At 58.8% G+C, this 11,707-nt stretch overlaps 1 protein-coding gene across 2 annotated transcripts in view; it reads right to left on the bottom strand.

Annotated features, from left to right (window-relative positions):
* Positions 1-11,707, bottom strand: part of SLC6A18 (solute carrier family 6 member 18) — a 19,640-nt gene that overhangs the window by 3,672 nt on the left and 4,261 nt on the right. For both annotated transcript variants that reach the window (XM_032279155.1, XM_032279154.1), the window contains exons 2-7: positions 9,286-9,426; positions 8,798-8,935; positions 6,412-6,593; positions 4,129-4,239; positions 3,041-3,153; positions 1,959-2,087 (exon numbers count right to left, since the gene is read on the bottom strand). In XM_032279155.1, the coding sequence (XP_032135046.1) occupies positions 1,959-2,087; positions 3,041-3,153; positions 4,129-4,239; positions 6,412-6,593; positions 8,798-8,935; positions 9,286-9,426 (814 nt within the window). The remainder of the gene's footprint in view (positions 1-1,958; positions 2,088-3,040; positions 3,154-4,128; positions 4,240-6,411; positions 6,594-8,797; positions 8,936-9,285; positions 9,427-11,707) is intronic.

The following is an 11,707-nucleotide window of genomic DNA, read 5'->3' on the forward strand; positions in this document are numbered from 1 at the left end:
GGGGGCTGTTCTCTGTACCCCTGGGGGCAGGTTTTACACTGCTGGGTTGGGGGGCTGTTCTCTACCCCCCTGGGGGCAGGTTTTACACTGCTGGGTGGGGGGGCTGTTCTCTACCCCTCTGGGGGCCGAGTTTGCACTACTGGATGGGTGTGGGGGGAGCTATTCTCTACCCCCCGGGGGCAGGGCTTACACTCCTGGGTTGTGGGGGAGCTGTTCTCTACCCCACTGGAGGCAGGGTTTGCACAGCTGGGTGTGGGGGGAGCTGTTCTCTACCCTTCTGGGCCTGGAAGGGGAACACTCCCTCATGGCTGAAAAAGAGGTGGAGGTGGTGGCAGCTTCCTCACCTCAAGAGTGGGTCCTGATTCACCCTGAGGGGCTGCCCTCCAGTGGAGGACCTGCACTTCTGAGGGTTTGCTGGGGTGACTTCATCCCACCCACCCTTCCTCTCTACTGCCAAAGGCTCATTCTGTTCTCAGGGCCCGAGGTTCAAACACAGACACCCAAGTGCGGGGCACGTCTACACCCAGCAAACCCTTTTTTGGGGCTACAGCCGTCCTAGAACAGTCCTGTAGAGAGAGGCCCCTCCCCTCACTTCTGGCCCCCTGTGGCCGTGAGGCCGGCTGAGGCTGTGCAGCGCAGGGCGTTGTGAGCGTGGCTGGTCCTTTCCATCCACCTGCCCACTAAGGTGTGCTTGTAACCCCGAGTCAATACGTGTGCACTTTTGTAGTTATTTGCAACGTTCAGAGAATGACCAGAAATCAGCGTCACCCGCCATGCACGTCCCGGGCTGGGGCTGAACGACGCCCAGCTCTGCCTTCTTGATCCAGCTCTTCCTGTAAGCCAGTGTCCTTTCCGGGGTCTATGAGTGCCATGTTTTCTGCGTTAGTGTGCGTTTTCTTGGTGATGTCATTGAAGATGTCACATCTTCAGTGTCACTTGAAAAGCCCTTGAGTGCGGTGCTGCAGGGCTGCCATGCTCCCGCTGCCATGCTCCCGCTGCCGTCCTGGAGTCTCAGGGTGATCCTGGACCCCTCCCCCACAGGCTCCCGCTGCCGTGCTCCTGCTGCTGTGCTCCCAAGAGCAAGAGGCAGTGGCTGGAACGTGGTGTCTCTGCAGCACTGTGGACACTCAGGGCCAGTCACTCTCTGGGTGGGGCCGTCCTGGACACTGTAGAGTGGCCTCTACCCACTGGATGCCAGGCACACCCCCAACACAAGTGTGCAGCCAAAAATGTCTCCATATGCTGCCAGACGTCCCCTGGTGGGGCAGAGTTGCCCCATGTTGCAGGGACGTGGTGTCGGCCCAGTGGGTTCTTAGTGGTGGGACCTGCCTGGAGGCCATTTGCAAGCAGCAGTCGGGCTCCCTGAGAAGGCCGTGGGTCTGACAAGGCAGCTGCCTTTGCAGGGGACAACCTAACTGCCTCAGCGTCCTGGGACCGCTGCAGCAAACGGCCACCAATCGTGCCTTAAAACCACAGGAATTCATCCTCTCCCGTTCTGGAGAACTGTGACATCTGAAATCCCAGTGTGGCCAGGCCGTGCCCCTCTGGAGGCTGCACAGGAGAATCCTCCCGCCTCTCCCAGTTTCTGTGCCTTCAGGCGTCCCTGGGCTGTGGCCACATCGCCCCACCTCCGCCTCCATCTTCAGGTGGCTGCCTCCTCTGCATCTGTCTCTTCTCATCTTATAAGGACGCTGGTCATTGGATTTAGGGCCTATCCTACTCCAGGGGGACCTCCGCCTGATGCTGCCTTAATAGCATCTGCAAAGACCCTTTTCCAACCGGGTCACATTCTGAAGTTTTGGGTGGAAGTGACCTTTTGGGGGACAGCATTCACTCCACAACCCTGCAGAAATGAAATGTGCCTGCACCCCCCTTCCTCATGCCATGGGGTTCTCGGTGCGGCGGGCACCTGCCTGGCAGCCATGCCCTGCAGAGCCCGGCACGGCACCTGCACTCACCTGTCCAGGCAGTGCTCATAGCTGTTGGTTGCCTTGAAGCCCAGGATGGAGAAGACAGCAATGGACGCGTACAGGGAGGTCATACTGTTGACCAGGGCGATGACCACCGCGTCCTTCCGGCAGTCATTCCTAGGCACAAACACACGCTCATCACAGGCTTTTGTGGGTGGTAACTGGGCCTCACCCAGGGGAGGAAGTGAGGAGGGGTCTTCTCTCCTTGGTCCCCTTTCCCACCTGGGATGCCCCTGCTCTGACCCAGGGGCTGCTGCTGCCAGTCCTGGAGTCTGAGTGACCCTGGACCCCTCCCCCACAGGCTCCTCCAGCAGTCCCAGCTCAAGGCTGCCAAGGACCTGGAACCCATTCACACCCCACCCTCCCCTCAAGGCCTTTTGGCCTACAGGGAGCTGTGAGGCAGGGCGTTCATGGAGGAGCTGAAATGTAGATGTTTTGGGAAATCATCTCCAAAGGAGAAACCCACACACGCGCACCTCCAGCGTGAGCTCAAGGCAGTAAGGTGTCAATCTCAAACGTTTAAAGCTTCCCCGGAGTCCCGGCTGACACGTCCTTCCTTAAAGGCCACCAGCGGGCAGAGCTGCCTTGGACCGCCCTGCCCCTCCCGTCTCATGCGAACTGCCTGCCTCTGACAACCACGGGAAATTAGGTTTGGTTCAGGTTTATCATGGTGCACTGGGCTCTGCATTTTATGATGTGCGGAATTGCACTTGGTGGGGCCCTGTGGATATTACAACATCATAAAACAGTACCTGCTCACGTCGGCATTAACGGGCAGGCCGTGAGTCTATTTCAGGTGACCATCGAGGCTTTTATGGCCTCGTGTGTCATGCCCATTTTAGTTGGCATCATGCCCAGTTACACCCTCCCTGGGTGTGATTCTCCAGGCTGTCTTCCTGCAGCAGGCTCCAGACGTGCTGGAAACTGCTGAGAGGGCCCCGGCCATGTCATGAGGTTCTTAGGTTCACACAAGGCCACCCTTGGTCCCATAGTGTGACCCCTAGATCAGGAAGTGCTTGGGGCATCTCCCCAAAGCTTCTCTGGCTGGGCACTGGAGCCTGACTGCCTACCTGGGCGAGTTGTAACTTGCAAAAGCGATGTGTCCTCCAAAGGCCAGGGACAGAGAGAAGAATATCTGGGTGGCTGCATCTAGCCACACCCGGGGGTTCTGGAGAATTTGCATCTGCAATGAGCCAGGGAGAGCGTCTAACTCAGCGGGCAAGCCACGCCAGCCGGCAGCCCTGACTGTTCCAGAACATTCCCAAGGCAGCTTTGGGGACACTTGTGAGCAGCTATGACCTGTGCAGACACCAGGAACAGGGTAGGACCACGCAAGTGTGCCAGTGTGGAGTGGCAGCTCTGGACACAGCACGTGCCAGCCCCCTGTCTGGGACGCGGCCGAATGAGCCGTGGCTGTCATGCCCAGGTGAGAATGTAGCCGGCAGGCTTTTCAGGGCTGGAGATGGGTGTGAGCAGCTCCCGCGTGGGTGTGCTCACTGTGCCCTCTCTAACCTGGGCTTCTGGGTGATTCGAAGGCCCAAGGGCAGGGATCCATGCACGGAGCCTGGTTTTTCTGTGGCTGGGGGACCTGGGAAGCTGTCCCCTGTCTTCTGTGTCCCCCATCTCCAGGCAGACCTGCCCATACCCACGTGCCCACTCCCACACCAGCCCCTGGAAACTGCCTCAGGGATGCTGGGCAGGGAGGGCTGAGGTCTAGGGTAGTATGGAATGCTCTGGAAGCTGGGCAGGCTCCTGGAGCAGACGCTGGCTCCTGTGGCTCCCTGGTGGGTGTGCAGCTGGACAAGGCCCTTGGTGGTGTCAAGCCCAGAGCAGGTCCCCAGCCAGCCTCTCCCTGAACCCTGTCCCTCCTCCCCTGGCCCCTCACATCCCTGTCCACTTGGGGTCCCACAGGTGCCAAAGTCCACCTGCCCCTAATCCAAGTCCTCCTCCAGCCTCGCTCCAAACCTCACCTCTTTCCTGAGGTCCCCTCCCCCTGCGCCGTCCTGGGCCAGCCTCACCCCTGACCCACAGGCAGCCCAGCTGCTGGATGTGCGGCTCCTGGCCGCTCACGCTTCCAGTTGAGAGAGGGAGCTGCTGGTGGCAGCCCCAACGTGTGTGTGTGCTGGGGGCCCTGACCTTCCATCCAAGACCCACTTACTTTGGGAGTGAACAAGTAGATGAGTCCTTTTGTTGCCCCCGGCAGGGTTAGCCCTCTGATGAGAAAGATGGTGAGGACCAGGTAGGGGAACGAAGCCGTGAAGTAAATCGCCTTTGAACAAAAGTGGGGTCGTGAGACCTGACCCGAAACGGCCTCTGCTCTGTTCACAAGCCTGAGAGACGGGCAGGTTCCAGACGCCTCTCTCCAGGTCAGCGTAGCCGCCTCTGGTGTGGGGTCAACCAGGACGAATAGGGGCACCATGGGGGATTGTGGGGTGCAGGCTCAGGCCGAGCTCGGAGGGTTTGGGGTTCACCAGCAACAGTCACATGCACATTCATTTACGTTTGTGCCCCATGGAGCACTGGCCATCTGGGAGAGTCAGGCCTCCTTTGAGCACAGGAGCTGGGCCCTGAAGAGGCGTCTGGGCCACGCCCCTCCCTGGCCTCCCTCTTCCAGGCCACCCACCTCCACTTGCCTCTCTCCCGGGCACCCTCCTTTCTGACTACCCCTTTTCCCCATTTTAGTCCCCTCTCCGGCCTCCCTCCTGTCCACTCTTAAGCTCTCAGCCCTTCTGCGTGGCCGGAGTCCTCTTCCTCCCACCCCGATGCCCCCGCCTGGCTGTGCCTGCCTGTGCCCCTTCTGCCCACATAGAGCCTTCCCCACTTCTCAGCAGCTGTGGACAGGAGTCTGCATACCAGGTGTCTGCAGGGAAAAGCACCTACAAATGGACACTCCTCCTCACTCCCCTCCCAGTTCCCCTAGACTGACTGCAGAATCACCTGGGATGCTTTTTTTTTTTTTTCGTTTGAGACTTGTTGCCCAGGCTGTAGTGCATTGGCCCAATCTTGGCTCACTGCAACCTCCGCTTCCCGGGTTCAAGTGATTCTCCTGCCTCAGCCTCCTGAGTAGCTGGGATTATAGGTGCCCGTCATCATGCCCGGCTAAGCTAATTTTTGTACTTTTAATAGACATGGGGTTTTATCATGTTGGCCAGGCTTGTCTTGAACTCCTGACCTCAGGTGATCCACTCACCTCCGCCTCCCAGAGTGCTGGGATTATAGGCATGAGCCACTGTGCCCAGCTTGGGATGCATTTTTAAGGGCCTTTATATAGAATTATTTGGAATTTCTGGCTGGCTGCTTTGTCTAATTCAGTAACTCCAGTCCTCTTAAGCATGAAGACCCCCTCCCTCTAAGAGGAATGACTGAGACACTGCACAGGGCATGGGTGCTGGGGCCCTGTGCAGAAGCTGTGAGACCCATGGGTCAGGAGGCAGAGTCCAGTGTGCGTGGACTGAGCACCATCATTTGAAAAGAGTCCACACCTGTGTGATACCAGACTAGAGATGACAGCACACACTGGAGGACACAGGGTGAGGACTCTTCTTGCTCAAGGGGCTCAGGCAAGCAGGAGGCTCAGGTTCTACTGGTCCTTTCTGCTGCCCTCAATGGAAACCACAGGGGTGAACATCAATACAGTTTTTTTCATTATTTAAGTCTCTTTGAGAGGTAGTTGCTTGTTTAAAACAGAACTGATGACAATGCATTTGTTCTTTATAACATGCTGTAGGTAAAATATGTGACAATAACACGAAGTCTGGGAGGGGAATATGGGAGTAAAATGTGATAACATTCTTGAATGACCATGGAGAGCCCTGAGATCACTTAATAATAGACCATGACAGGCTAGAGACGTAGGCTGTATCCTCTAAAGCAGTTGCAAGCCTAACAAGACAGAGTGAGAGCTAAACCAACCAAGAAGATAGAGTGGGATCCTGAAAAGTACGCAGAGAAAGAGAAACAGGAATGAAGAAACAGATGGAGCAAATGGAAACACATCTGAGGATAGAACTAAACCCACCCATAGCAATAATCACATTAAATGTAAATGCTCTAAACACCCCAAATAAAAGGCAGAGATTGTCAGATTGGATAAAAAAGCCAGACCTAATTGCATGCTGTCTACGAGAAAAACACTTTCAACATAAAGACACAAAAAGGTTAAAAGAAAAAGGATAGAAAAAAATATACTCTGTTAACATAGCCAAAGAAATCTGGAGTGGCTATTTTCAAACAAAGTCCATTTCAGAGCCAAGAATATCACCAAGATAAAAAAGGTTGCTTCACAGTGATGACAGGATCAGTTCCCGGAGAAGACACTGCAATCCTAAATGTTTATGCCCCTCACAAGAGCTTGTAGATGCAAAGCGAACACAGGTAGATGGGGAGGGGTCCTCAGGGCTGGGGGAAGCAAGGGAGGGGCTCAGGCCATGCCAGCGCTCACCTTCCCTGTAGTCTCAATGCCTCTGATGACACACATGTACACGACTGCCCAGCAGGCTGCCAAGCAGATGAGCAGCCGCCACTGGATGGAGCCACTGTCGTTGATGTCGGCCGTGATGTTCAGTGTCTGCCGGTACCAGAAATAGCTCACGGCACTGCTGCCCTGGCACTCCTCCACGAACCCTGAAACAAGGGGCCTGTCACAGGCTGGCTGCGGGGCTTAGGCACCCCCACCATGTGGCTCTTGAGCTCAGTTTCCCTGGGCTGCTCTCACCACTGCCCTTTTGGGCTGAGGTGCCCTTTCACTTCTTTCTGGGCCTAGGACTGAGATGGAGAAACAGATGTGCCTGTGAAAACGAAGAGGCTGAGTGAAGCTCGAAGGGAAGCTCCGCTTTGCCAAGGTTTATGAGCCCTGCTGAGCCGGACCATCCAGCCGCCCCTTGGACGTCACTGTCACCATGTAAAGCTGGTGCTTACATGTCCCCTTGCTTCCTCCCACACCCACCATCCCAGACCCCAAGGACAGCACAGAGCCCCTGGATGGGCAGCAGCTGCGTGTGTCAAGCGTGCTGCTGGCTGATGCTTGGGAAGAAAGTGAGGCTGTGGCCAGGCAGCAGATTGTCCCGTGCTTCCCCCTTCCTCCTCGACAGGGCCAGAGGCAGCGCCTGACAGCAGCAGGCTCCGGTGACCGCTCTCAGGACCTACTGCAGCCCATTCCTGGGACACTTGACTGGGGAAATGTGGGGGCCCCCTCGTGGAAAAGTCTGAGGACCACCAGTATCCCAACCGAGCCACTTCCCATGTCATGGGGCTCCTCCTTCCACACTGTTCTCCGGCCCCAAGGCCCCTTCTGAGGCCCTGCCAGTCCCTGGCCCGGGCACTGCCACAGCCCAGCTCTGAGTGGGCACTGCCTGCCCCACGCTCAGCTGAGGGAAGGGCATGGGCACAGCCGAGGGAGAGCTGGCCTCTCTGGGCCCTTTTCTTGGAAAGCTTCCCTTCAGTGGAGCAGGGGCAGATGTGGGACGGGCAGCAATGAGGCCCTGCCGTGTGCGTTTACAGAGGACTTAACCCCTCTGGGCCTGCCTGAAAATCAAAGGGCTGGCCTAAGTGGCCCCAAAAGTAAACCCCTGGACAAGGTAGAAGGAATTTGGGACCCACAAACCATGGTCCAGGAACTCGGGCTGCAGACAGCGTGTCCTGGGGCCGCTGCCGGAGTGTGGCTGGGGGAAACCCTGGCAGGACCATCCACCCTCCAAGAGGGGCCACGAGGCTGATGGCACGGCTGGGGCTCTCGGCCTCCCCAGGCGCCCAGCCCTGGCCCAGGGCATCCAGGTGCAGATTCAGCGCAGGCCCTCGAGGCCGGCCTCGTCCAGCACCAGCCCAGCATGATTTCCAGGTCACGAGAGGCAGGAAGGAAAGAGGGTCAGAGCTGCTTCCTGCGCAAGTGGTTGAAAGATACAACTCAGTCGCGTGTGGTGACTCAGGCCCGTCATCCTAGCACTTTGGGAGCTTGAGCCCCAGGGTTTGACACCATCTGGGCAACATAGTGAGACCCTGTTTCTACAAAAAATAAGCAAAATTATCTGGGTGTGGTGGCACATGCCTGTGGTCCCAACTACTGAGGACGCAGAGGTGGGAGAATCACTTGAGCAGGAGGTGGAGGTTGCAATGAGCCATGATCACACCACTGTACTCCGGCCTCGGTGACAGAGGGAGACCTTGTCCCAAAAAAGAAAATGTAACTGTCATTTATATCTCAAGGATCTCCCCAGATGGAGCCCCTGGCCGAGGTCTGGACCCAAAGTCGGCTTTCTTTTTCTGAGATTGAGTCTCACTCTGTTGTCCAGTCTGGAGTGCAGTGGTGCAATCTTAGCTCATTGCAACCTCCACCTTCCAGGTTCAAGCAGTTCTCATGCCTCAGTCTCTCAAATAGCTGGGATTACAGGCATGAGCCACCACACCTGGCTAACCTTTGTTATTTTAGTAGGGATTGTGTTTGACCATATTGGCCAGGCTGGCCTCCAATTCTTGACCTCAAGTGATCCACCCGCCTCGGCCTCCCAAAGTGCTGGGATTACAGGCGTGAGCCACTGCGCCCGGCCTGAAGTCTTAAATTTGACAACAGCAGTGGCTCTCACACGACCGTGCCATGCACACGGCTCCAAGGGACCTCGGTGGTCCAGGCCAGGCAGGAAAGCACAGGACGGCGTGGACTGCACGTTCGCTCCTGGGGAGGCCGAGGCGTGTGCGTGTGCACACAGAGCTCCCAGCTCCCCGCCCGCCTCCCACAGTGAGTGTCCGCCACCCGCAGCTGTCCTGATGTCAGACACGCTCTCGGTCTCTCCTGCTAGCACCAAGACCTGAGAAGCAGGAGGCGCCCAGCTCACCTGTTCTGTTGAGGTCCGGGGGGCAGGAGCTCCAGGGCAGCGGGTGCTGGAAGGAGTTGAGGAAGTACCACAGCACCCAGGCCAGGATGGTGTTGTAGTACAGGCTGACCAGGAAGGACAGCGTGACACAGCCCAGCCCTGTGGACAGGGATGACGTCAGGCAGCCCCGGGGCTCCCCCCGGCTCCCTCTGCCCACAAGCAGCGAGAATGAAACATAACAAAATAAAACACCACACGCTGAAAGCCAGGCCTCTCTGACACCTCACTCGGGAATGACGACACCAGCTTCCGCGTCCTTCCGGGTGTCCTGGCACGTACACGCTCCATTTCCGATTCTCCCCGCATCACCACCTGCTTCTCACACACACTCAAGGGCTCGCCGCCAGCCTGGCCACTTCCGTACCAGCGGCATGGAGCCGCCCCCGCTCCCCATCCAGGAGGGTCCTCCCCCACAGCCGCCGTCAGGACACGGGAGGATGGTGGCCTACCTAGTCCGCTGAGGTAGGGGGAGATGGCCGTCCACACGCCGATGCTGCCCTTTCGCAGTCGCTGGCCGATGGCAAGCTCAACGTGGAAGAGGGGTATCCCCTCGAAGACCAGCGCGATGACATAGGGGATGAGGAAGGCCCCTGCAAGGAGGAAGGGGGGTCAGTGCCTGCCCAGGCTCGGACGGGAGCCGCCGGCGATCTTCCCAGGGCAGATGGACCTGAGTGCTGGGCACAGCACTTGGGTGGCGGCAGCACCCTCAGGGCACTGTCTGGTCGCCAACCCTGCCTCTGATGTTGGCTCAGTTGCTGAGACCTCTGATCAAGAGCGCAGGGCCCTGGAGGGGAGCAGGGGCCCAAAAGGAGGCAGCAGGGCCTGGACCTGGATGTGGGGTCCGATGTGACCCTGTGTTGTGTTTGCTGAGGGACCAGCATTGTTCGAGGTGCCGGCCTTCACCTCGGGACTGCTGTGGCTGGCGGCGGCGGCGGGGACTCAGTCTCTGTGGGAAGAAGGGGTGCAGGAGCCTGACAGAATCATACTCCAAACCTCCGCCATCAGCCTCCCCATGGGAAAACAGCCCCTTCCATTAGCGTGATTTTCCAAAAATTCGTGAGTTTGCAGAAATACAGTGTCAGCATGTTTGTTAACACCCGGTCGCCGGAGGTCTGGCTGCTTCTGTGTGAGCCTGCCTGTCGCCCCCCGCCTGCCCAGCTTCACGCTGCTCTTGTTGGAGCTTCATGCCGCAGATGGTGCGGGCTGCTCTCTTCCCACAGGGACCCTGGGGCGGCTGGCGGGCTCTCCTGGGACCTGGAACCATCTTTGCTCGTGGGGATGTCGCAGAAGAATGGTGTCTCAGACCAAGGCCCTGAGCGCTGCATCAGGGCTGGACCCTTCCCCCGCTTCCTGGCATCTTGGCCTCTGTACCTCCACGCAGCACCATGATGGGGGCACCCACAGGCACGGCAGGATGAAGGCCCCACAGGACTCGGGGCGGCGGGAACTGGCCGGCTCCCCTTCCTGGAGCCAATGGAAGCACCCAGTAGAGATGAGAGGTGGTGCCTTCTGGCTGGGGCGGCCGTGGTGGAACGGGCAGGCCAGGTGCCAGGGCCTGGTGCTGAGGATGTGAGCAGAGCCGGCTTCCCGAGGAACCCACAGGCCCTCCTGGCCCCAGTGGCACAGGTGGGCACAATCGGTATCTGCAATTTGACTTCTAAGTTCGCCTGTGCCTACAAGACCTGCTGGGAGGATGCTGGTTCTCCCGGGCCCCTGGCTCCGCGGGTGTCCCCAGTCTGCTGAGGCCCCTGTGCCTTCATGCTGCGTCTCAGTCCTCCTGGTGCCTCACAGCGTCGGCAGCTGCACTGTTCCCCAAGTGAATCACCATCTGTGCCCGGGTTCAGGTCTCTGTGCGGCTCCACCTCCATGCCCGGGGCTGTTGGCTCCTTCCCAACTGCAGGTGGGAAGGACAGCTCCGGGGTGGCGCTGACCTCAGGGCTTCTGTCCTAAGATGCTGACCTACATGGCGCCAGCTGCCTGCGCTCCTCCCCGCTGCGCTCCTCCCCGCCGTGCCCCCCCCCCGCCGCGCTCCCCCCCGCCGCGCTCCCCCCGCCGCGCTCCTCCCTGCTGTGCTCCTCCTAGCTGCTCTTCTTCCCGCTGTGCTTCCCTCTGTGCTCCTCCCAGTGTGCTTCTCTCTGCGTACTCCGCACTGTGCTCCCCCCTCCGTGCTCCCCGTTTCCTCCCCCGCTGTGCTCCCTGGCATCTCCAGTCAGCTCTGCTTTGCCAGGCAGGGTCTGGCTTCTAGGTCATCAACACAGCCTTGCTCTGGGTTTCCGTGTCACCATGAGAATGTTCTGTGGCTGTCACGGAACAAGGAGGCCCTGGGGGGGAGGTGGGCTCTCAACCCCGTTGGCTTCTGCACAAGACTCCAGGGCCAGCACTTGGGGGCAGGCCAGCTCTTGTCCGTGTCACTTATATGGCGGCAGAAAGACAAAGAAGCATGAAGAGGGGAAGCCGAGGTCTATGGGGCGGCCTCAAGTGGAGACGCCTGACACCCCAAGACGCCTTCTGGGAGGGCGGGAGCAGCTGTGGCTGGGGCTTGGAGTAGAGGGGAACAAAACCCAGGGCACCCCACGGAGCTTGTGGCAGGGAGTCAGTACACCTGCCTTTCTCAGGGCCAGGCTCCAGTGCGAATGGGGGACCCCCCCAAGCCAGCTCCTCTTCCCCCGACTCTAGCCTGCACCATGAAGGCCTCTCTCCCCTGCACTCCAGCCTGCACTGTGAAAGCCCCTCTAACCTGCCCCTGTCCAACCTGCACCGTGAGAGCCCCTCTAACCTCCCCCACTCCAGCCTGCATCGTGAGAGCCCCTCTAACCTCCCCCTGTCCAGCCTGCACCGTGAGAGCCCCTCTAACCTCCCCCACTCCAGCCT

The sequence above is a fragment of the Sapajus apella genome, unplaced genomic scaffold (assembly GCF_009761245.1).
Source record: "Sapajus apella isolate SASKATOON/1434 unplaced genomic scaffold, GSC_monkey_1.0 scaffold11, whole genome shotgun sequence".
NCBI lineage: Eukaryota > Metazoa > Chordata > Mammalia > Primates > Cebidae > Sapajus > Sapajus apella.